General features: G+C 38.7%; 1 protein-coding gene and 1 long non-coding RNA gene across 5 annotated transcripts in view; one reads left to right on the top strand and one right to left on the bottom strand.

Moving 5' to 3' along the window:
* The first annotated feature begins 7,525 nt into the window (after positions 1 to 7,525).
* LOC146441008 (uncharacterized) lies at positions 7,526 to 24,649 on the top strand. Its single transcript, XR_014849749.1, has 3 exons — positions 7,526 to 7,940; positions 15,265 to 15,406; positions 22,881 to 24,649. It is a non-coding gene; the product is annotated as an uncharacterized LOC146441008 (long non-coding RNA).
* Positions 23,892 to 26,753, bottom strand: part of UMAD1 (UBAP1-MVB12-associated (UMA) domain containing 1) — a 77,731-nt gene continuing 74,869 nt past the window's right edge. For all 4 annotated transcript variants that reach the window (XM_085050793.1, XM_085050792.1, XM_085050795.1 and 1 more), the window contains exon 4: positions 23,892 to 25,652. In XM_085050793.1, the coding sequence (XP_084906919.1) occupies positions 25,395 to 25,652 (258 nt within the window). In that variant the 3' untranslated portion in view covers positions 23,892 to 25,394. The remainder of the gene's footprint in view (positions 25,653 to 26,753) is intronic.

The raw sequence follows: 26,753 nt of genomic DNA, 5'->3' as shown, positions 1-26,753 counted from the left end.
AGTGTGCAGTTGGCTTAAAAGTGTTCCATTGAGGTGGCATGGTATTTAAGTGAAATATATGATGCATTTCTGTTTTAACTGCATGTTTCCTTGGATTTCTGAGTCCATGTCAACAGCTTTAGTTGCATTTTAAAGCAAGTTTGGTGATGTGAATTTCCCTTGTCTCTTTTATATCCCAAACTAAAATAGAATACAAAATTTCAGCATCACAAAAGAGGAAAAAAAGAAAGTGAGCTGCTAGTAGCTCTTAGCAGCTGGAATAATCCCCCACAGGGAGAGGTGGAAATCTTGTTCCATGAGTCATTTAATATGAAATAAACAAAGTACCGGAGAATAAATTGTAAGGCATGATTTTTTTTTTGTTGTTCATTGACAAAGGTAGGGCTACCTGACTTATTGGAGCTTTTCCTTTTTTAAAATTCTTTAGTAGTAGAAAGCGTGGACAGTGTTACAGGTACAGTTTATTTCTTATTGTCATTTTGGTTCTTACTGTTGTTGTAAAGGAGTAAAGGCATGAGTAACTTTAGCCCCTGACCACTACGAAGAATGCAAGATCAAGCCCTCAAGAGCTGCTGAAATTCAGGGTCCTCTTTGGCAGTGGCCATCACTGATGTATTTGCACAGTGGCTTAATTACAGTTCCATAAAAGGTTTTGCACACCCGACTATCACAGGTCCTGCTATTAAATGCTATGCTTTAGTGACAAAGCTCTGAGCAAGGCAGCTGAGTAAGCTGTATATGCTGGCATGGCATGCTCTTGGTCTCCAGTGGAATCCAGGAGACTGATAGAAGGCAACAAATAACCCATCTTGCATCGGCACAGAGCCTGTCTGTAATCAAACATAATTATGGAATCACTACCAGTCAGAGCTGTTAGAGTCTTGCCTGTAATCAAGAACAGCATTATTGCAACATTTATTACTCTCAAAAGTAATCTGAGATTTATTGGTCCTTGGAAAGAAAAGCATTGTTTGGCAAATCTATCTATAAGCATTATTTGGCCATAAAGAGAGTTCTTTTTCTGCGAGATCAGAACAGTTCCAATGAAGCTCATCTTTTGGGTAATTTCTTCAGATTCTTCTTAGTCTTAAATGAGAAAAAGCACACACATTATTTGATTAAATTTAAACTTGTACTTGTCAGCCAAGCAGATGTAGACACACATTATTTCCCCGATGCTCGAGATACAATGTAACCACTACTGGTGGAGATAGAACATTCCAATAACCAGTGAGAATCAGTGTCATCATGCAGAAACCAAACTCTTTGATGTAATTGCTCAGTTATTATAAGCCCATGATGAAAGGTCTCAAGGGGAAGACCTTCTCCTGTAGTACTGAATTATGGCTTTGACTCTACTAATAGAGAGTGTATCTGTTACATGAGAGTGGATGTTAAACAGAAAATGTATCTGGAAAAACAATGATATGTGACATAACTGATCATAAGAAATCTAGAGAAAGGGAGTAAGAAGTGCAGTTGATCATGCAAGGGTAGAAAAAGCGGTATCTCTTAATTTCAGAAAGAAAATGAAAAAAGATTTTTTTTTCTGACTTCTTAGCTCACAAGGAGACAGAAGAAAGCTGTGTATTCAGAAGTGGATGTGGGTGGGAAAGCAATGGGTGAAGAAAAAGCTTGTTACCTTAAAAATGTTACCTCGAAAGGTTTGGAAACCCATTAATAAAACCCTCTCAAAGACGGAAACATTGTTTTCTTTGAGTTTCGCAGGTGATCTGCAGAGTTGATCTGGAGGGCACGGGAGCTGATGCAGACTACTCCCCATACCAAGCCTCTGAGGTTAGGAGAGTCAGCTCCTCTGTTTGTGTGTGTGGTGACAGCTCTGCCAAATACTTTTCAGATACAGCAGCTTTATCAGTGAGAAGGATCTGGGCTGCCCTGCAAAGATAATCCTCCCAGTGGTGTGTCAGCCTCAAAGAAGGGTGTGATTATCATTCCAGAGGAGTGTAATGTGAACCTGTGCCTCCCATTCAGCCAACTGATGGTTAGATCAAGGAGGCTTCTGCTCTTTGCTCACTCTTTCATTTGTTTCTTCTCTTTCTTTCCATTTTTTTTTCTTCCAACAAACAACTTATCTTCATATTAACTTCTTTTATTATGTACATTTAAGATGTCCAAAGCGTGAAGCAATGTCCCAAGGCACAGTGGTCCTTGGAAATGGCTCTCCTACTAGACCATCAGCAGAATACTAGGTGGATGAGAGTTTCTCATCTTGGGATGCTTGGAAGTTTGCTGGCTCTGATTAGCATTTTACAAAGATAGAGTTTCTCTGCAAACAGTCTAGTGGAGCCTTTCGCTGTACTTTCAGCTCTGCTAAGCCTGTTTTTTCAAGATTTTGCTACCAGCTCTGGCCAGAGACACACAAAGCTCCAGGCACAATGTAAGGTGACCCTCACCTTTGACTGAACAGGTCTTAGAGATGGATGTTGTCTGCTCTGTCGCTTCAAGAAAGGTCTTCATATAGTGAAGTCAGGTGAATGATCTTCCAGGTTTCCTGAACTCGTGTGTGTCCATTTTGTTGTTTTGGTTTGGTTTTTTTTCCCCACAGGAAGAACAAGCACATCAAATAGCAGATGGGAGAATGGCCATCCTCTAGCCATGTTGAGTGGTGCTTATTCATGGATCGTAATCCATAAACAAATTATCTGTGTTTGTCTGGGGTCTTGTTCTGGTCTTGCAGCAAAGATTGAGTTCAGCCTGGAATTTAATATAAAAAAAATACAGAAAGGTAAGGCTGACAAATCTCAAGATTAAACAAATTACTGCGTAACAACAGCAAGTGAGTTTGATCTTTAAAACCAGAAAATTTTCTCTACCAAAGTGCTTTTCCTCATTGCAGTCTGCATAAAGGAAGGAGCAGGGGCAGCTGCAGCCACCTCAGCTTCAGAGATGGGGCTCCCAGTAGTCAGTCCTGCAAGAAAACACCTGGCTGGCCTTAACGAACATTATTTTCTAGAATGTTCCCAGAGCTCTGCTGGCAGGGAAATATACCTGCCTTGTAAGGGAGAACATAAAGAGGCAGTTCTCAAACAGCGCATGGTTTGACTTATAAAAGCTTTCCTTAAGGGCAGAATTAATTATATATCATAAGGATCTGTTATATATTCTGTTTATACAATTATAAACCATTATGGTTAATTAGTTGTGGTACAGACTCCTGAAGTAGAATCTGGTTAGAGAATAAACAAAATGCTCAGACAGCTGTGACGGTGGTTAACAACTTGCACTTTCATATCACCTTTCACACTTCACTCTCTTGAAGTGATTTATAAGTTATGCAATCCAGTGGGCTTGAGCTTTGTGTATTTGGTATTTTTTTGGTTTATATAAAATTAGAATATGAAGATCAGAAATGGTCTGAGATTCTCACACCTTTAGGAAATTAAATTCAAAATATATCCTAACCAACTTTAATTCAACTGTTTCCTCACCTATTGGTTACTTGTGATCCTATTATGTCTGGTATTGTGTATACATAGAAAATAAATATTTTTCCATCCCCTTTTCCTGTCCTGATATAGACAGTTCTGACTGGCGGCAGCAGTGGGAGTCCTTATCTAAATCACCATCCTAAAAGCAGCGGTGAAATCCTGATTGTGAAAAGATATTGACAGAAGTGTGCAATACTGCATTGATTTTGTTTTCAAACTACATTTTTACAGTATTTCAGCACTATGAAATGACCTGACACATGCCACAATATTCATGCATCGAACCATCTGATGTCTTTGAACTTAATTATTTTTTTGCCATCACATAATTTAACACTGAATCTTATTGTTGTGCATATGCTGCTAAAGGTGTCTGGGCAGAGTACATACTTTTTGAAATCTCATCAATGTCATGTGAGTAGACCAAAAAAAAAAAATCATGTTAGTATTATTTGTCGTGTCATGGAATATTGTACTGGTTACTATGCATGCCCAAAAAGCACTTCTTAAAGCAAAAAAAAGCTTGCAATATTTATAAGAGAAACTGAAGGAAAAGAAACAAGATGGGAGCAAGAGAGCAAAAATATGTATTTAGTACATTCTAGATATCTATACTGTAAAATGTAGCATATAGTATTTTTAAAAAATCTACAAATAAATTAAAACAAGCTCTCCCCACTGAAAATGACACAGTCTGGTATCAATTCTGTTTCCTGAATTCATCATGAAAGTAGTGGGATTTGCAATAACTTTGAAGGAAGACTTCATAGTCTTTTTTAAAGTCTATTTCAGGGCATAGTTGTCTAGAAGAAAGCCTGATACATATATATGAAAGGACTTCTGAGAGACAAAGATGCATGAGCAACTGAAAATGGCATTGTCATCTTGGAACTGCACATTAAGATACAAGATAAGATTATAGAGGAGTGCCCAATGGATGCTCCTAACTTCTATTCAAAATGGCACTGAAGGGGAATGCCAGGAAAGGATACAGAGAGATGCTGATAAAATCAGATCGAGGATTCAGGAAGGTTATCTTGACTTCAATGTTTTAGGCTTAAGGGGAAATAAGGTATGGATAATGAAAATTGGAGAAGTTGCATTCTAGATATGACAGTTGCATTGATGCAATTACAAAAAGTCACCTAGGAAAACACACACGTAGAATAATAAGAGGTAAAAAAAGGAGCCTGGTGAGGTATCTGTTGAAATTTAGGATGGAGATCTCCCATAGCTGAAAGAAAGGTAAAGGAATTGGCAGTGATTTGAAAAAGAAAACAAGAAAAGAAAAAAAAAACCTTTCTATCTTTTCAATAGTGAATCGAGAGAGGACAATATTTCTGAGTCACAGTGTGATCAATAACATCACAGGCTGTGGAGGTGGAAGGGATCCTGAGATTTGGTCACATCACTAGTAATGACCTCCAAAGAGCTGAGTGGGATGTACACAGCTGAAATTAAAGACAACTTGGGAAAAGGTGGAATTGGCAGAAAGCCATCTGAGGTCATAGTTTCAGGCAATGCATTATTTTATTTTAAAACTTATGGATAGGAGGAAAACTCAGCAGAAATATGAGACTGAAATTAAGCCAAATGTAGGATTTTAAAAAGTATGGATGAGACAGATATCATTCCATGTATAGTGGGATGTTTGTGAAGAGTTATGAAAAAGAACAAGGAAAAAAAACCCTACAAATAGAAGACTACAGGATTACTGGTAAAGGAGGAGGGGTAAAATGAAAATCTGATAAGAATTGCCAGGAAAAGGGATTGGGAGTGAGAGAAAAAAGTGGGAGAGTGAATAAAAGGAGAAAGAATGTGGATTTGTTAATTAGATCTTCTCTTGAAAAAGGAAGAACTGATAACATAGATAAGAAGAGGCAGAGGTGTGTGAAGCTGATTTCAGTATAGCATTATTTAAATTAAATGTTTGTATTTATAAATTAAACATACTTTTAGGTTTTAAACATGGAGAAGCTATTATATAATTTGAATCAATATGACAGATATGTGAAAATTCATCATGTAATTTGAATCAATGTGAAAGATATGTAAAAATTTTAAAACTGTTTCCAGTCTCATGTCTGAAGTGTAAATAATACTAAGATCCTTGGACAGTGACAAAAAATTAAATATTATCTTGAGTTTGTGTGGGAACTGATTATTTTTCAAGAAACTATCAGAGAGCCAGTTTTTGTTTTCTGCCATTCAGGAAATATGTGTCTGTGTAGGTGAAACCAACACGACATTTTCAAAAGTGTTGCTCCCTAGTAGTTAGAAATAATTGAGTTTGCACAACGAGATTTTGAAAATAAAATCAGAAGTCCTATTCCTGAGCTTTATGCAAGTGGAAGTCCACTTTTGCTGTTAGTGTTTTGTCAGCTCCCAGGCATTTCCCTCTTCCCTCAACAGCCCTGTGGATAAACAGCCTGTAACTGCTATGTAAATGTCATTCTCTGCTTATCATTCTTACATTACAATAAATTAAGCTTCTTGCTGTCTAATTTTAGCAGTGACATGATCAAACACATGGGACAGGGAAGATTTAGAAGCTCACTTTGTCCACCCAATAGTCTGAAAAGCTGGGATATATCATCCAGTGGAGGTTTAAGTCCCCAGATAAACCAGCTTTCCTTCGTTCAAGCTGCAAGCTTTCCAAGAAGAGTTCTCATTTACAAATTCCCCTCAAACAGTTCATCACATATAAATTTCTGTATTTTGTGGCTGTTTGCCATATATGCAAGCTAGCTATGCTAAATAACACTAAAAATATCCCACTTTATTATATGAATTATAGAATTTTAATGGGCATTAGCCTCATAGAAACACTCAAGAACTAAAATAGCTGTACAGGAGATACTGTGCCGCTGTGTAAAGAATAACCATAAAGTTTATGAGAGCAAAGGTCCCATAGGCTGAGCTTTTGCAATGGCAATGTATTTAGAAACAGTAATACATACACGAGTGTGATCACTTTGGGCCTTTGATGCAGACATTGGATTTGATGCATGGAATGGACATTGCTGGGACATCTGAGCACCACGTGAATACACACCTCTCACTTTTAAATGTTTACAATAGGCATTGATAGGTAGGCTTTTATTATTTGTGTCTTGGCTTTGAGTGTGCCCATAGTCCAACACCATCTTTCCGAGGATGTCAGTGTTTGGAAAATCCCTGCTTTGCCCAGAGCTAGCAGAGCCCTTGGCAGCCCAGCTTTATCCCCCAGCTTGCGTGGGCTCCTGGAGCCTCTGGCACGCAGCTTGGCAGCCACAGGAGTAAAAATAACTTTGCTTCCCTCCCACCGCCTTTCTACCCCTGTGCAGAGGGAAGGAAAGGATATTTAGTGCTGAAACAAGAGAGTTCAGGTAATAATAGCATTTTAGGAATAAATTATGAAGATACACATATTTCAGGCAGTTCCAACCTGCCCCTAAATTACAGCCTGTAGTGCATCACTCCCCTACACACTTGGTAGAAAAGTACTGGGCTGAGCCTACATATAAACTAAAATCTAACGTGTTCAAAAGTAGCATAAATTAAAAGTACAGAAAAAGCTGTTATAAGACATTTAGGTTTATCTTGAAACCACCATTTTCTCTCAGGCGTACTCACAAGCACGCAGCAGCAGCTCCAGAAAACATCATCCTCCAACATTCCAGTGTTTATGGGTGTGCCTTAATTAAAAGCATTCTGCAGAACAAAGAAACCTGAATCTTTGGGAGGAAAACATTGATTAAATAAGGACACTATTACAAATTCTTATATATTCAGGAGAGAAAAGGAGTTTGTTTTTGCATTTGCATGACAGACTTTTAAGAAAAACAAAGAAGTTATTTGATGTGCCAAATTCTGTTATGTATCAGCACTTTGGAAAGAGAAACCTTGATTTCAATCTACTGCAATCCTATAAATAATAATGGTTCATCAAAAGTCTGGTGTAGTCCATGGCTTATTTGAGAAACAAGATTCTTCTACAATAAATTAATTGGATGATGAGAATCAGAATTATGAGTTAAGTTTTGTATCCACATATCTTATTTTCTTCCTCAATTACTAAGTATGTGACACACGTAGAGAAAATGTGTAGCTATTCACAACAATAAAACGTCAATGGATTTTCTATGAGACACTTTTTCATGTTTTACCAAATCAATCCTAAATGGTTCAGACTATACATGATCTCTTAGAAGATGTCTGTGGTACTAGTTATAGTACATTTGCTCTGGAAAGACAAGGAAGTTCCACCTAAGGCAGTTCAGCCTTTCTGAAGTGTTTATTTTTGAATATACTTATTGTTGATAGGACATACTCCGTAGTTGTCCCATTGCTTTTATTTATTTTTTTTCCTTCTTTCCCTGAACAGATATTTCCTGTTTCTCAGCCCATATTGAGATTATCTTGTACTTCTTGTGCAGGATAAATACTGCTCTACACACAGTGGACTTGCATGGATTATTAATGGGAACAAGGTGTTTGCTGCATCTTAAGGTAAGTTTTCTCTCTCTTCATTGGTCTTTTTACAATCACATCTGGAAGATCAGAGAGAGCTTTATCATGGTCCCTGCCTTGCCTTGCAAAAAATCCTTCAGAGGTCCACCCACCTGGCCTCACTCTTATATTACCTGTCCTGGAACAATATTTCAGTCTTGAAATAAAACACTTTGCATGAAATTATTTGCTTAAAACATACATGACATATGTGGGTTGACACAGGTGATCCACAGCTGCAAGATAAGGTTAGACCTCACTCCATAGAAATTATGAAGGTTGATTTCAAAGGACTGTTGCAAGAGGCAAAGGTTTGCTTTTCTAATGTAGGAAAATCAGAATAAAGTTCATCTTTGCAATGGGGCACACTCCATAAATACTAGTTAATATTGAGATGGCCTTTTTCTAATAACTTTCTTGATGAAGTTGTGTCTCCTTTTCATAATTAAACATCTCTCAAATAAGTCAGATAAATCATAAATACAGAATATACACATTGTAAGTGGAAAAATAATCTATGACACTACCTGAATAACACTGGGGAACTGAGGGTAAACCTGTTCCATGATTTTGGGGAAATAAATCACTGACATGAAATTCAAGCACAGCATGAGACCTTTGCACACACTCTGGTTCAACTCACTGCTCCATCACTGCAATGCATTCCTGGAGGACAAGCACAGGGAGCAAGGGCTTGGGATTCTCTCTCTCCCTGCTGGAGGATGTGGTTCCCCCTCACCAACCAAAGAATGGTCTGGGCTGGCATGTAAGGACACACCACAATAGAAAGGACCATTTCTGGAAAGAATAGGGAGCCAGAAAGGATTTCTCCAAGCAGCACGGCTCACCCAGCTGATGCAGCACCAATCTGCCACCTTTAGCAATGGAAATGAATCCAAAAATTCTTTCTTAACTCTCTGGCAGCAGCTTTTACCCTGATAAGACCAGCTGCATGTCACCTGTTATCAAGAGAGTGGTTGCTGGCCGGGAGACATGTGTTACTTCTTTCTGGCTTTAAGTTTTAATTTTCACCTGCAGTGGAGAGATAAAATGAATTCCAGTTTAGCTTGACAATCCTGCCTGAGCAGGTGTGCTGTAAGAACACCACTGTGGTGTTCAGCTGGGTGAATGTTTTAGATGACTACAGCAATTATCAAAAGTACTGGGTTTAGTTTCCATCCACTTTAATCTGCATCAGATTTGCCAAATAGTTTCAGCTGGCTTTTTTACCTAGATAAATAAAGCTGGAGGAGGAAATGAAGAGGCTTGTGCTTCATTTGATGCAATACCTGGCATCTGAATGATGCAGAACTTGGGAGCTGTATGGCCAAGATCTTCCTTTTCATGAGATTATTTGAATTGAAATTTTTAATTTCCTACCTAAATTAGTCCTTTAATTACCATGGTATATTTCTTCGTGGGGTGAGGTCCCAAGTTGCTGCTCCTGATAGGGATGTATTTTGTGCATGTGAATAAACATCAAGGGGAGCAGCACCTATTCAGGCAGGGCAGGGGAAAAGGGAGGAGGAGCTCAAAGTCATCACTCTGAAATAATATGCATTTTATACAGAGGGGGGATGGAAGAGTTGTAGCAGGAGAGACTGAGGGAGATTCAGCTCCAAATATACTGGCTCCTGAGGCTGAAGGATCTGTCCAAATTTAATCCAGGTTCTCGCACCTCAGTGAGTGAAGCAGCATAACCATGCCAGTGTTCAGTAGGGGGAACCCACAACTCCAAATTCTGTGAACTGAGTGCTTTGATTCCTCTTGTTCTAGTTACTTCTGAATAAAACAAGCAATTTCCTGTCAAAAGGAATAACTTACTAGAATTGGAACTTCTGTAGTTTTTCTTTTCCTCATGGAAAAGTATTCTGGGCCAGTCTAAACAAATTTATTTTTTCAGTTTGGCAACAGATAAAAAATGCTCCCAATTCTAGTTCCACTGTTATCACTCAACATTTTCTATAAATATAGCAATTAATTTGCATCCTAGAGTTTGCACAGAAAAAAAACCATACAAAAGTATACCTAGATGATTTCTCTCTATGTTAGTACCAGCTGTGTCAGTCAAGTCAGGCCATCTGTAACATCCTTGTAACCTACAATTTCCAAATTCCCATCCGGCTACACCTATGCCACTCCTTTGTTTCCAGTAGCATTAGCCGGGATTAACCAAAGAAGGAATTAAGCCTCCAAAGTTAATTAAAATATTGTTGATGATGACCAGGCAGGCATATTTTGCATCTGTAGGTGGAGAGATGTAGGTGCTCAACATGGGGCAGTTGTGCCCTGGCTTTGAAGCTCCTGATCCATGAAAGAGAAATGCCTCTGGTTTCTCATGGCAGTGTAAGCTAAGAGCAGAGTGAAGTGTAGCTGCCCTGGCTTGCCCTGGAGGCTCCCATCCTCTTTTTCCTCTGGAAGCTCCATCTTCTCGGTTTGGTGCCGTTACATCTTTAATCAGATCAATAATCTTCCTCGACCTTAGCAGCTTCATGAATTCTGATTAAGTTCCAGGACAGCAGCTATGTATTAAGAATAATAGGCAAGAAGAAGACTTTAGTGACTCAGTCCACGAGGCATGATAGTTTCTTCTTTAGGCAAACTGGTATTGATTTGATTTTGGGTTTTCTCAGCGTGGCCTCTGTAAATAAAGTGCTAGCACACAGTACACTCACTGTTCAGCTCTTTTTCCCAGTGGATCAATTCTTTCTGTGGAAGACTTACGTTAATTGTTCCATGACTACTAATGTGTTTAATTAAGGCTCACGTGGTTAAGTCTTCAGTGAGAAAATTAGATATGCTTACAAGAATTAATATAGTAAGAAATCACAAAGGTACAATCAGGAACAAAAAATTGGAATGGTCTAGCACTGCCTTTCAACAAAGCACCGGTGTGTGAGCTTCTGCAGGTCATTAAAATTCAATTAAGTATTTTGGGGAAAAAAGTCTGGCACTGACAGGAGACGTCATCTGACCACAGGAAGCTGTGCTGACAAAAATTCATAAAGTGGAAATTGGAAACCCGTACTCTGAAGCTTTCCTGTATTAACAGTTTCATGTCCAACTATGTAATATATAATTTATGAGAATTCTCTAATGTGATTTAACCTTGCACATTTTGCAATTTATTATTCTTATTTCAGAAGAAGTGAAGACACAGACCTAGTCTTTCTGATTTCTGGAGCCATCTTTTATAATTTTTAATATATACATCTCGTGGTAATTTTCCAAAGATCTGACTGTGCAAACTTCAGTTTTCAGTTCTCACTAGTGGGTTTATTTGAGCTTGATTCTTGGCCACTCTTTTTCTTTTAAAGGTGGAATTTTTGAGGGAATTAGACATTTGGGGCAAGGAATGTGCAATGATGCACAAATGTAGATAGAATGATATTGTTGCTTCACTGTTTTTTATGGAAGTGCCATTTAACTGCAGTTCTGGAATGATTCCTATTGTCAGCTTTTGAGATTTTCTGTAGCCAAAAACATCCACAAATCCTCTTTCCATATGCTGAATGATCTGTTTTCTATAGTCTTGTATATACTTTGTGTTCCAAAAGTGGATCTTTTTGTTGCTTATGATCCTTCTGTGGTTACAGTAGTACCTAAGCATCTTTGTTTAACAACTTCGTGGCTCTTGTGTATTTAAATGCTTTCATTTCTGGTACTTTTTCTGAGATGCATTATGTAGAAGAATCTTCTTTGTAAATCCCATTTTTGTTTTTTAATATCTGCTCCTAGTTGTAAGTATCCACTCCACTAGGAGCCTTGAGCCATGACACATGCCAAAAATACCATATTTGGGAGTAAACTTACAGTGGAAAAAGAATAAAAAAGTCATTAACATGCTTTATTTGGTAAGGAATCTTGAAAGAGCCTTTTAAGAAATAGACAGGGAGGAGAGTGGCCAGAGAGTATTGAAATATTTACTGGGCTAACAGGTAGTACCTTACTCTTTGAAAATATGCAGGAATGCAAGGAGAAGGAGCAGACGGTGAGCCCTCTGGTAGCTGCCATGGAAAAGGTGACCATGTCCTTCAGAGCAGTTACCTCTGCAGCTAGATTGGAAAGCAGATATCCACAGCCTTGGGGAATAGCTGGTGGCAGGATAAATATTCCACAAAGATGAAGCTAGGGGAAATTGAATCCAGAAACAGGGAAACTAAATGTAAATGGAAAAGAGCCTGATAAGGAAAAGTGAAAGAATAATCAGTGTATGGAGACTAACAGAGATTTTTTTTCAAATTATTTCAATTAGGAGGCAAAAACATCCTCCACTAATTTCTATTTGCAATTTAAAGTAGTTAGACGGCTTGGACTCAAGGTATCTAGAAGAGGACTAACCTGCTTCTGGTCAGTTCAAAGGTGACATAGAAGAGTATTCGAAATATGTTTGTTAAAAAAGTAAAATTCACTGAAGTTTGCTTTAAAGTTTCCTGCACTGTTGCTCCAAGAACTGTTTGAGATTACTGTAACTGAAAAATAGAGGTGGTGGTGTGGGAAAGCTTAATTTTAGGGCACTTCGTATTATATGTATAGGCGTTTTTATGCTTTGTTTTTTAAATAATAATAGCAATAACACTCCTGTTGGTTGTCTGGGTCTTTCATATGGCAAGAAGAAAAAAAATTGTTTAAAAACTTAACTGTAGAAGGCTGGGTACCTTCCACTGCTTTAAAGTGACATTATAAGAGAGCAAATCTTGAGCTGGTGGAATTCTCACAGATCCCAGTGTGACAATAAGTGGGAAGTTGCAGAAAGGTCTATAACAACACAATGGACAAATATCAGGACCTAAATCCAACCAGCACACCATTAACTTCAGTGCACTCTCACTTGCACAAACTTGGTGTTTGAGCACAGTGTTCCTTTCTTCTCACCAATTCCACATGTAAAGACAAAACAGCTTTGCTGCTTATGCCAAGGTGTAAAACAAAGGAAATTACCCTCTTTGTCTTTTGTAATGATTCCCACATTTCCAGCCCACTCTGTCTTGTGCTGCTTTATATGTGTAACAAGGTTTAATTAGGTAGAAGCCAAGATGAAACTGGAGGAGCCCAGTAACCATGGAGATTAGAGATCAATAATATAATACTATTTGTTTCTAAATTATCCATAGCCCAAATATCCTTTTGTAGAAGAGAAATAGGCAAGTGAGATCCAGGCAGCATGCTCAGTTTATTATTATATTCTAAACTCAAATGTGATTATGCTTTCGGTGGGGGACTACCTTCCCATTAATAATGTTATTTTCAAATTGTTCCATACAGTATGGATTAGGGGAGATGACTGTTTACAGGAGAAATATAAAGCTGCTCAATATAGAAGCCATAGAAATATGGGAGTCATATAAAGCTGCATATATCAATATAGGAGTTCACAGAGCTACATCTGAAGGCTGTATAATGAAAAGTGTTTCTTCTCTGGACCAAAACTCTTAGTAAACTACCAACCTGTGTTTTGTCTTATGGTGTGATCAGGAAAAAGTTATGAAAGCAATGTGCATCATACACAAAACACAATTCACATTCCTCATTCTTTCTTCAGTTAAAAACTCCTCATCACAAAGCTCACAAATAGTGGCAGTCAGAAGGTTATCTCAGATAGTGATGGTGAAGAACCTGGAGGAGGTTTTAAAACTTTATAGTTGCTCTTCCTTTCGGATAGGTAAGACATTTTCCAACTAAATATTCTCTTCCTCCTGGCTTTTAAAGAAGAAACTAACCAGTTTTACTGAGAATATTTTCCACTGGAAAGTCAATAATCATCAAAATTTAAACTCTTCACATGCTTTACTATTCTGGTAAATTTCAACTTGCAGGGAAAAGAGTATTTTGTCTTTAAAAATAGCTATAGATATTTTGTTTTAGTTTGTTTTCAAAATTACTTCCATAAAAATTAAAAGTAGAAAAGACATTTTGCATTGTTTTACAGTTTTAAGTAATGTAAACCCATAAGTGACCTGTTTCTTGTTTCGTTCCATTTTGAGTTTGTTTCCTTTCAGTTTGGAATAGTAAGTTTAAAAAATTGTCCAAAAATATAACATCTGTCTCCACAACATTTACATGTATAAAAGGTGAAGTATGGAGAAATCGAAGCAATTTCAGAATAATTTATAGTAGTGTTTCATTATATCCAGAGAACAAATTAATGTAGGACATTAGATATTATTCTTGAATAAAAGTATTGTTATCTGATCTGCATTGAAAAGCTAAGAGGATATCTGATTTTATGACAAATCCTACTTTTGTAGCAATTACACAATTATTATGTAATTGCCATAATAAATCCCTGGTTTATGATTTCACAAGAACAACTTCAGCATCTCCTGAGCTCGAGTCTGAGCTTGCTGAGCTCTTGCAGTGAAGCCCTATTTAGACACAAGGGGTGCACACACATCAGTATTTCAGCTTGGGACTCTGTCTCCAGAGAATTCCAACTTACCATGTTTATATTTCAATCGCTAAGTCATCTTGGAGCAGGCAAGCTGGTTTCCCTTTGGGTGAAACTAAACCAGAATATGGGATGTGTAATCCAGAGGACATTCAGCCAGTAGGGCAAGAGCAACAGCAGTCTAAACCAGAGATGTGTGTAAGAGTGGAGGTTAAGCCTTCAGCCTTGTGTTTTTTACTCTACAGATCCACTCCTCTTGGAGAGCATTACTTGCTGTAATACAGACAGAGCTAGTGAGAAGAATTACTATTCTAAACAATAACAAAGTGTGGTACCCTGAGTGTCATCTTAAACTGATCTCTATTTAAGAGGCTGGACAGGGCTCAGAATATTCTGAAAACCTGCCATCCTCTGTGGATGCAACCCTCCTGTGTGAATTTCAAAGCCAGCTATTCCATTACTGCATGCTCCCACGGCATCCTTGCTCAGCAGGTTAAGAAACTGCCATTACACCCTGTCCACCCTGAGACAGCTTACAAGTGCCCCTGGAGAGCAGCAGATTGATCTGAAGTTTGCCCTGTCAGCTATCAAAATGCCCCAAGGCTTTGGTCCCCATGGGATATGAGGGTTTGCCAAGCACCTCCAGCCCAGGAGCAGCATTTCACCATGTGAGGAGATTTGTCTGGTCTGCCTGAGGCACACAGGGAGCCGCAGGGCTGCTGGGCTGAACCCAAGCATGAAGAACTTGTTTGCCCATGCCATCAGGCTTACTTCATCCTTCACTCCGAGCAACACCTGGAAACATTTGTTTTCTAATGGTTTTGGCTATGAACAGACTGTACTCAAATGATCTTTCTCTGGCTGTTTTTCTTAAAACCTTCCATTTGTTATAACCAGTTATATAAAGGTTGAATGCATATCCTTCTCTTTAAACAGAGGAGGAAGGTGAGGATATAACCCTGAGGATGAAGAGGCCCTCACTGAAAGCCATCAGACTGCCACTGAGTGTGAACTTGGGAAAGGATGCTCTGGGATGCAGAAAGCTGTGTCCTGAAGGCCTGGCTCCCTGCTGGTTCAGGTGGGGATTTGATGAAATGCAGAACAACTCTTCCTCTATCTGCACACACTCCTTGCAAACAAAGGCAAAGTAGGGGAAAACACCACAGATGTCATGGCCTCATCTTGATGTGCACCCAGGGTACAATTTGGGTGTGTATCTCAAGAAAGAAGTAAGTCTTTCTGACCCCTGAATGAGATGTGTAATTACTAGCAATTGGGGCAGGAGGTAGGAGTCTGCATCCACGAGGAGCAGAGTTCAGATCCAGCAGGAGCTTGGAAATGGGACACAGTCACGGAAGCAAAATTTTGCTTTCATAATCAAAAAAACCTCCTGGTTCCCAATTGATCTCCTTGTTTCCACTGAGATCAATGATCACTCTGTCTCCAGGATCAGCAGGCGAACCCAGCGAGGGGCTGCAGGCTCCAATCTGTGGCAGCAAAGCTGGCAATTAGAGGAATGTGCTGGCCTGCAAAGCACAGCTCCTGCATCACTGCCTTCTAGGAACCCCGCGGCAACAGCCGCTTTGCTGAGCTTCTGGGAATACTCCGCATGGAGACTATTTCCCCACAAAGCAGCACAACTCCCATGCCATGCATAGCCTTGCAACATTCATGCTCTTTTAGATTAGAATGAAATGGCTTTAATGGTCTAGATTTAAAAAAGGAAGTCAACCATAAGACAACATTAATCCAGCTCTTGCCCCAAAGTCCACCCCATTGGCTCGAAGTGCCTCCCCACCTGGGCTATCAACAGCACTGGGGTTCAGCTGCCCCAGCAGCTGAGAGTTGAAACCACTATGAAAAAAGCACAGATGACTGTAGCGATGAAATTCTCAGATATTTGCTAAGAGCAGAGAAAAGGTGAGACGGAGTTGCCCGAAAATGGAGATGAGATGCAATTGCGGGGCGTGCACTGTTGACTGGAACACACAAGATGCAGACAGACTCCTTGGCAGGCACTGCACACACAAATAGCACATTTTTAAAAAGCATGGAAGGCAGCCACATTTTAATAACTTTCTCCCTGTCCTTTTTTTAATCGTACTTCAAAGAAGAGGTCAGCACAATTCCTTTTCCCCAAGCCTTGTACTTGGAAATATCGAAGTCATTTTGACTAAAAAAATAAAAATAGGAAAATGCAGACTACAAAAAAAGAGCTGGACGCAATCCCCTACCAAGGGGGATCATATTCTGCCAGCAATTTCATTATGAGGATTTTCTCCACATATGACACTTAGTCAACCATAAGAAAGGGGATAGAGAAGGAGAATGAAGAAAAGGCAGCAGTTGAAATAATAAATAATCTGGTGCCTGCAAGAGAATGAGTCTGTCTTTAAATGACAAGAAAAAGATAGCAATGTGTTTTCACATTAAGTCAGTATTGACATTTTTAAAAAGCTTTAAAACATACAACCAGGTTTTGTAGCTAAGATGGGAAAACATTTTAAATTGGAAATGTGAATTTAATCCCCTCAATTAAATATAAAATATTTAAATACTTAACCTGATTGCTGCCAACTGCAATTTCCTGTAATAAGGAATTATGAGGATAGAGAGCAGTTCTTAAAGGCACATGGTTCACACGGAATAAGGAAAAAATCAGGTCTGGAAACTGCAGCTTTTTTCTGTGTAAATAGTCTCTTTGCCCCTTCACACAAATTACAACTGGAAAAATTTCAACTACTATTTTTTCATGTGGCATTAAAAAAAAACCTTGTATTTTTTCATGTGGACTGTCTGGTAACTGTGTTATTAACAGCAGATATGGCAAAACAACACAGGTTTTCAGGCAGTAGAGCCACATGAAACCTCTGATATCTGAATGATAAGTACACAAGAAAATTTTTCTGGAGAAACTTAAGACCAGTCTTGCTCAAAGTGGAATTCACTCTTTTGTGAATAATCACATTGTATATCTATCCATACCTACATATATAGACACATACATAATATATATCCACACTCTCTGTATATGTACCCTTTACATTAATTTTGCTATGATCTTTAGGACAAATCCTGTTCTTAGTTATGATGGTATAAAATACAACTTTGCAGAAATACAAGTTCATATAAAAATCTCTTTTTTCTTCTAAAACTGCTTTTTTTATCTGTGCATAAAATATCACTGTGCTGAGGGCAAGATGTAGCACCAACTGGCAACTGAGCAGTTATGTGAACCCACAAGGCTGTTTTTTCACACATTTGGAGGAAGCAGCAGATTGAAAAACTCTGATTGCTGGCCTACAAGTAAGCAGTATGTTCTGAATTCCACCTCAATCCATTTTAGGATGTGGTCATTATAAATTAACTTCCTCTCCATCTCCCTTCTCTGAAAGGCAGTTCAATTCATGAGTAAAACTGTATGTACAGAATTAAGTTTTATTTTTATCTGACTTTTTCCTTAAATGCTGCATATTCTAATTTCCTCCTCCTGCCTCCTCCGTGGCTGGCAACAGACCAGCTCTTTCATTATATTTGGAGCAAAGAAACAGCCCACTGAATCTTCCCCAGACCACATCAGGTCTTAAACACTTTGAACAAATCAAAATACTTATTTAAAAGTAAATTAATTCTCATTTATAATGGGAATAATAGCCTTCCACTGCTAGTGACAGTTCTGATCTCTGCAGACATAATTCACAGGGAGAGAAGAAGGACAAAAAAGCTGAGATAACTTTGTCCTGTTCCAGGCATGCTGCTGGAGCTCTCTGGCAGCAGCTGGCTCCCTGCATAGACAGCCAAAGGAAGAGAGGACAAGCCAGAGGGTTATTCTCATCTTAATTGTGGACAAAGAGCTCCTCTTTCCCATCTCTCCTCCCAGCAGATGGAAATTCAGATGACTGGGATTGTAATTAAGCACGTCAGCATGGAGGAAGCAGAGAAGAGAGAAAATCTGTGTCTGAGAAATTCCCTGCTTAGACTTTCTGGCCTGATCTGAGCCAGCAGCACACCATCAGGCACTCAGGAAAGGCACCTGTAAGGCCAGGTTGGATGTATCTGGGACAAAAGGCTCAAGGGAGGAAATCCTCAGATAAGAATCATTCCTCTTCTCTGTTTACCTCAAATTTCATCATCTTAGTAATGTAATAAACACTGGGGAAGAGGCTTTCTCTAGGTCAGAGGAGTTTTAAGATCAATAGATACATATGAGGGGAAAAGGTAAATTGAATGAGCCAAGCATTGCTTTGTTACTGTGTTCTCAAAAACATTTCTGTCACCTATTGCAAAGTAGACCTTCAATATTTTTAAATATAAGAGCACAGTGCCAAATTGCCACCTGTTTTTTTTTTGTTGTTTTGGTTTTTGTTTGGTTTTTTTGTTTGTTTTTTCTCCCTGATCAAAAGCTAAGGGTATTCCAATGTCACCAGTGCTCTACACTCAGTCTCACTGTGGGGATGTCTTCCCTCCTCTACTATTGCTCCTGCAATGCCTATACTGATCCGGTTTGTTTTGCACAGATTACCTGTTTTGACACCAGTTTCAGAGTAAACCCTAAAAGAGAATGGACTCTTCCCTTAGAAACTGACAAATTCCTGGGTCATGATCTCCAGACTGCAGCGATATTATCAGAAGTGCTCTCCAGGCTACAGTGATATATCAGAAGTGGATGATGTTTCAAACGAGAACTTTTTCAGCATTATCTTCATAGTTTCTTTGGAGGAGCAGAATATTAGTTTGTGCACAAGCCAGAATAACCCTTTGAAGCAAGATGAGGCAGAAGGTGCCAGAAAGGCTTTGTTCAGTTAATTGCAAGTTATCTAGAAACAGAATAACCTATTTGCAAATTTCCAAGTAAGATTTTATCCTTCAGTTGAATTACCTCATCTGTTTAAGAAGGGTGTACTAGGTGACTTTTATTCTTCCCAACTACATAGGAGAAAATAATCTTCATACAGCTAAATTGCTTTTGCCAAAGACACACTGGGAACACTTTCCTTGCTCTGTGCCATGAAGACTATAAAATCCAGTCTAATACCAGAAAGTCATTTTTTGAGACACTGTGAATGTAGTCTTATGAATAGCCAGAGACTTCCACTGCTACAGGAGAGCCTTGCAGAGCAAGCCTTCTCTGATGTCTTTTTGACGTCTCTGGTGAACAGATCAGTCTTGGGATGACTTCCTATTCTAGGAGATGGCCTATAGCATCATGTCTGTAATCTCCCTTCCTGGTCTCGGCAGAGTGAAATGGCACAGGCAAACTGCTGAGACTGGCAGATCACCAAAAGATGAACTTGCTCAGGTTAAAAAAAGGCAAATTGTGTTGCAAGAAGACAGAGTTTGACTTCAGCAGCACTTCTCATGCTTAAAGGAGCTGTGTCAAGTATCTGTGATCACATGGCTGCTCATGTAGGGGACAGGAATGGAAGCTGGTCAGGTCTGCATTGCTTTTACCCACAGGCTATCTATGTACAATATCCTTTTCTTTAAGGACTACCACTCTGGAGATGTCTGTCTACCAGGATATGCCCCATGCCAGAAATCATCTGCCAGTCCCAGCTGGATGGAGCAGAGTATCTCCTAGATACTGATGTTTCTAAAATAGGGCACAGCTTTCTTTGGAAGAAGAGACAGCCATCAGACATGGTGGTGAAGAGGGTTAGTTTGAGAAGACTCAGAAGTCTTAAATGTAAAGGTGAACAGTTTTGGACAAAATCTGGAAAATGGCTTTATTCCTACAGTTTCTCTCAGATTTGTACAAATCAATAGCTGTAAGAACAGTGCTACACAAAATTTCTTATGGGAATAACTGTAATACAAAATAATTTAGCTAGCTAGCCTCTAAGCAAACAAAAATACGTCAGCCATCTTTGTTCATTCAGTCACTCTAGTTTTTACAGCTGTCCTAGGATTAAAATTTGTCTTCAGTGTGTAATACTAGGATTCAAGATGAATCCTAATACTGACTTCTATTTTAAAGCATATGAGAGATCTACAGCAAAACAGTATATTTAAATTTCTCAATCAATAGCCTCTTAATTGATGCCATTTAATAAGCTGACAGCAACTTCTAGTTTTGAAGCAGTTATTTTAACTTGATTTTTGAGTAGGTGTATATACTGCAAACTACATCTGGTAAAAATGAAGTACATATTAAAATGAAGTAGTTTTAAATTCCCCTACTAATCCAGTATCAATTGCCATTATGCCACCTTCCTACTTTGCCCCCAAAACAGAAGTTAAATTACAACATGAATGGAACTACATTAAAAGACAGAGAACATTAACCCATGTATCCAATTTTAGCCATAATTGTACTATGAATAATATGTAATATCTGCAAGTACTGTAAGATTACTTGAAATAAAATTTGGCAGTCCTTTCTGGGATAAATTTAATGCATATGTTCTATTCCACCCTAACAAACAGAGGGAGAATTGTAAATGTTTTTTATTTGTGAGGCAACTGAAGGAGAACTGCAGAAGGCATACAAGTCAAATAATAACAACAAAAAGATCCTTTGAATCAATTGATAAGACAAATATTAAGTCTTCCACATAAGCCCTATCTAAACATACCATCAGCAAAATCAGAGTAATCTACGGGATCAAAATGCAGGAATCTCAAAGTGTCTTTAAGAGAAGAATAAGCCAAGCAGATGCACCAGTAGTTTCTAAAAGCAGCTGAAAAAGGAAATTACACTGCAGCTCACAATACGTCACACATTGCTTCATGTTCTTAAAAAAACCCCAGATAAATAACAGAACTATTCATAAAAAGGCTGACACAGTGGTCAGACTAAAGCTCTACTAATATGGATTGCTTTAAAAATGTAATTCTCTTCTCTCTGTGATGGGTTATTTCACCTGGGGCTTTGTTTTCTGAGCCCATCTGCTTCTTTTCCAGTGAGATTTAGATGGATGCCCAAAGCTGACCTCCCAGAACACTTACATGAACATTTGGATGTGAGAGGCTACTCTAACCATAATGCTGATAGCCACAAAGAGTTGGATGAAGGATGTTTATAATCAAGGCTCATCTTTTTTTTTGTTTGCTTGTGAGCAGTTTCTTTCATGTTCTGTTATTGAAGTACATGTGTCAACTGACTTGAGAGGACAGCCTTGTAAATTAAATCTTTGATCTCAAGAGTTTATTTTATCTTTGCAGCAAGGAAAAGTGAATTGAATTGGCTGGCAGAACTAAGCCCTCTCTTGTCTCTGGTCTACAGCTGCTGCATCCTTCTGGGGTCACCATAACTTCCACTTCCATCACTAGATACTCTCTTTTGCAACAGAATTAAAAAAAGGCTTCTCCAACATCTCATCATAACCTGCTGAAAGCTTTACAACTTCTGGTTTATTTTATGAACCATACAGACACACTTTTGCTTCTGCAGAAGGGACAAAACACTGAGCTGTGATACAGCAAAGTTCTTTGAGCTACTCTGATACTGCACCAGAAAGTAAACTTTAATTGAATATTCTCTGACCCTTTTTTTGGAGTAAAACTCTTTAGAAAGAATACTGCATGGAAGCCTGCAGACTAAAAAGAAGTATCTGTTCCAAAATGTTCAATGGATTATGTGATCCACTGTAACTCTCACTGTAACTCTCCCATTACTTATGTTAATGTAGAGAGGCATTAGGGACCATTGTGCTGTCTACTACATGTACACAAAAAAAACTACGGGACATGATACTGATTTATGTCCTGATTCAGATCACCAGATAGTGTCACCATATTCTTACCATCTCCACTTCATTCAGTTTCCATGGCTGTGATTCAGTCAGGACAGCTAAGAAAGTGTCAGTGGGAACTCACCTCTCAGAAGGACATTGAAAAGAAAGAGGTAGTAGTTCTCTAGAAGACTCAAAGAACATAAATATCTACTGGTAAAGAAAGAATACGATTTCAATGGAGGATACATGAAGTTAAATAATTTTTCTTAGTTTAAGGAATTTGATATATTGAAGGGAAGAAGTCAGGCCTAACACACATACTTTCTAACTTTGTAAGCACATTACAGAAAGCCAGGCTTAATGTTGATGAAAAGTTGCGGCACATCAGGGTAGGCTGAATGAACTCAGCTTGGCTTACTAAACCTTTGTCTTCCTATAGCATCAAACAGGAGTCTATCTTTGGAATTTAAGGACAGTATTCCGCCTCTGTTGTTGCACAGTCTCTGGCTTCAAATCTGGTTAATCTGGAATTGCCCTGTCATCAGTAGAAGAGTTGCAGTTACTCAGGAAGGGAAGGAGTTACCCCTTGGAGTTGCACTTCTGGTTCCTCTCCTTACTCACTTGGCTGAGCAGAGAAAACCCAAAGCAAGATGAATTATGGTGTCATAACAAAAGGGTGGTTGTGGGGAGGAGGGTAGTTTCTCAAGCTCCAGTTTTATGCTATTGTTCAGAACGACCCGCTTACCTTGCCCAGGAGGCTGCTTTAGTCCTTTTGTGAATGTAACAGGTTCTCCAGCTAAAAACGCAATAAATTGTGTGTTATTTTGAGATACTTTAATTGCCATGGTGAATATGCTCTTTGCATTTTTCCTTTAGGTGCTTTAGGGTGAAACTCTCTCCTCAGTGACCACACAGGTGTATATTTGCTGGCTGCCATATCAGGGTTTGGATCATACTTTACAGAAAACAGCAGAAACTGGATCTTTAACCACTGCCTTGACTGACCTGCTGGACATGGCATTATCTGGTTCCATTTCTGGGTTTGTCACTAGGGACTTGTCTGTAGGGACCATCTCTCAGTCAGCCTGCTGAGCAGTCAGGCTGCTTTGGAGGCAGTTGCTCTTTGATTTACCTTTGAACACGCGCCATGAGGCATCAATCCAATTTTAGGGATGATCTCACACAAGAGAGAGGTTTGAGCCCCAGCTTTTGCTAAAGAGAGGGCAATCAGGAGACACCTTCCCAGCACCCTTGCTCATTAGTGGTTCTTTGCTGGTTGTAAATTTTACCCTTCACAGAAGACAATTAAGGATGAAGGCCAAATGTTTAAATCTGCTGTCCACATTTCTCATCATGGTGAATACAATCTCCTCCTTACTCTCCTTTGCTTCTCCTTTCCTTTTGAAAGGACACCTGTGAGTGCAACAGAGCTCAAATCTGACAAGATATAATTATTTTAGATAAATTGTATAACTTCAGGCAAAAACTGAATGCAAAAATTTCCACGCCAAGTCAGCTATCAAAGAAAGAACCTGTATTGTGAGTTTGTTGGTCTTTGCTTTACAGTTGTGCTTCTAGACCAGCTGAGCTGCAGAAACATTTCACATCCAAAATGAACAACTTGAACGGAAACATGCTATTTGTAGAATAATCCATTTTTTAACTGTTAGATATAAAAAAATATTAAAATTATTTTAGTGCTTTGGGTATGCGCTAACTAAAAAACTCAGAAAAAAAAAACAGTTCTGAACAACTTCATAAAATTAACTCTTCCTTCTAGGAGGCCTGAGTACTTCCCAGCTCCCAGCCATACTATTCTTCAAGCATTGTCATGGATGCCACCTAAACCACTGCAAGCCATCAACACAGCACACAGAATCCATCAGATGAGAGTGTGATATATTTTATTAGAAGGACATCAGTTTTCAAATTACACGGAAAGATTTTCAAAGTGAATTTCCAGGTTCAAGTTCTCATGAAAGCTGAATGGTCAGAGCTGTAGTAAACAATATAGGTGAAACCACATAATAACTCTCACATATGAACAATAATTCATTATTACTTGGCATCTTTTTACTGGAGTGCAGCACAGATACTCCCCTTGAAACAATAACTTCAAAAGACTTAAGAACACAGCTGTCAAAAATATTAAATACACACATTTAAAAAAATCTAAACCATTAATATTTAACAATCTAAGACATATTCACCATGTAATTTCTTCATCATTTACAGTATTTATCTCAAATACTATAAGAGGATCCAAGTCTGAAAATATATGTACTTTAAGCTACCACAGAACATAAAAAATATAGGAAAATATCCACTAACATTTGGCACAATATATATATCTATATTGTACCCCAAGAGAGAAAACAAGTGTGTGCCACAGATCATTATTCATCACAAATCATGATGTGACATCAGAGAGCTGCTGCTGGTGGAACAGCAGCTCTGGTTTTAGTTGGGAAAAACATGCTCAAAGCTTGTGAGTGGGGATGCAGTGGTCTGTGAGAACGTATGTTTAGGTATTCAGCAGTTTAATTTAGTTGGATAAGAAACAATGTAATGTTTTCCTGTTGTTAAACATTGCCATCTGTAACTCTGGCACACAAATTAAAAAAAGAAGGGTGTGACCATTAAAAGTACGTGTCCTGAGATTTCCTTCTTCAGGGGGCAAAGAGGTTAAAATGGAAAAGCTGATCTGTATATAAATCAGGAACACATGTGGTAATGAGAACAAACAGCAGCCAACAGGCAGGCGGGGACAACTTCTCCAGGCAGGCACAAAATAAGATGGACAAAATACCATCTGCTGGAAAAGGGAAGGAAGCAACTGATTTTCACTTTGAAATTGGTAAGTTTAAACAATTCTGTTAAGTCTTCATGATTACTAAAGAGGTTGTAATTAACGCTGAGTTTTAAAACTTGGTTTCACTGAAAAGCTGTCTGTCCAGTAGTGCAGAGCAGCATTGCTTTGGCATTAATATTGGCTTCTATCTGTACAAAATCACAGGTGATCTTAATATGTGTAAAGGGATCTGTGTGTTTTGTAACTAATTGAAAGAACAAAACAGTTGAGACATAGACTTCCTCCTAAAGTCATGAAATGTTTGTTTGTGTCTGCAGCCTACCTCATGGAAGTAAATACCAACAGCCAGTCTCCTACTGAGACTGAAACACTTCTGCTTGAGTTCTTTGGAAATAAATGGAGTATTTAACATAGTAAGTTATAGTTCACTTAAAGCTAAGAAATATATCACAGTTGTAAATAATAATCCATTTGACATACCAGTGACAGGCCCCCAAAATACTAAGTCAATTAAAATAAGTCTTTATCTTCACTTTAAGACTTGTTCCTTGACAGAGGCAGAAAAAATAAAGAAACCACTACGGATTACAAAGCACTGAATTTTCAAGTGTAAAGTCATACCAAAACCTTGATAAATTATCGTTGATGTCGTAGGTGAGCAGTCGGTCAGGGACGTCACTGTGGGTGCCCTGCACTGCTAACACATGCGGTGCGAGGGCAAAGGGGACGTCGCTCAGGAGGTCTGACATGAAAGGGCTGCTTTCCAAAGTCTGACTCCTTTGATTTCCCACCTCTGGGCCTGACACACTCAGCTGTGACCGGTGCCCTGTGTTCACCTACAGAGAGCAGAAGAACAGAAATTTACACACTACAAATCAGGCAGCTATGGCTTTGTGCTTAGAACCACAAAGACCTACTAATAAAGGGAAACAAAACAAACAAACAAATAAATAAAAGCAGTTTCGGAGTTCAGTTCAGGTAGACCTAAAATAGCAGTTCTTGATACGTGTTGATATAATTCTCTGGCTCAGGCTGACCAGAATTAAGGCTAAAACATAATATAAGACTTTTTGTAATGATTACTGAGGTCCCAGAATCACAGAATAAGCTGAGTTGGAAGGGACCCATCAGGATCATCAAGTCCAACTCCTGGCCCTGCACAGAACACCCCAAGAGTCACACCATGTGCCGGAGAGCATTGTCCAAATGCTTCTTGAACTCTGTCAGGCTACCCAATGTTACTCTACATTTATGAAACCCATAAGGGTTTTGTTTTCTAGCCTGGAGTATTTAGCCAGGGAAAAGACACTCCATCTTCTTCCCAAAGGAAGGAAGGCTTTGACTTGAATGCAACCTGAATACTAGTCATTCCTTACACAACCCAACATTTCATCTGGTAGGACAGATAAACCAGTGCTAAACCTTCTATTAACTTGCCAACAATGATAGAAATAATCTCACCCATCTATGTCACAGCCAGCATTTGCCTTGGGTGGTAGAGGACCTGCTGGGACACGAGGGTTACAGTGGAACTGCTGCACGCTCTGAAAGGGACCCTCACTTGGAAACTTTTGTTCATACTCACAATGATTCGAAACCTAAGGCTTAAGATAAACTTCCCAAGATCTGTTACTATCATGTCAGAATAATAATCTAAAATTTCTGAAGGTTAAGAAATTTATTAAAAGGAATGACTGCTACATAGAGCTACTAACCTTACTGGTTATGATCCAACACAAAAGAGAAGCTATATTTTCCATGGTACTGTAATACTGGTATATCTATTACTACATAATTTGTACAGCTACAGTTTACAGATTTTTTTTTTCCCGGCTTTCCTTTTCTCAGTTCTCCATTTTTAGATGTAGTTAACAGCTCTTCAGAAAGCTACATGCAACAGCAGTGGCAAGAGCTGATAGAGAAGACTTATTTTGGCT

Source organism: Lichenostomus cassidix, chromosome 2, assembly GCF_008360975.1.
Source record: "Lichenostomus cassidix isolate B80296 chromosome 2, HeHo_3.0, whole genome shotgun sequence".
NCBI lineage: Eukaryota > Metazoa > Chordata > Aves > Passeriformes > Meliphagidae > Lichenostomus > Lichenostomus cassidix.
This window is presented reverse-complemented; position numbering and strand designations above follow the sequence as displayed.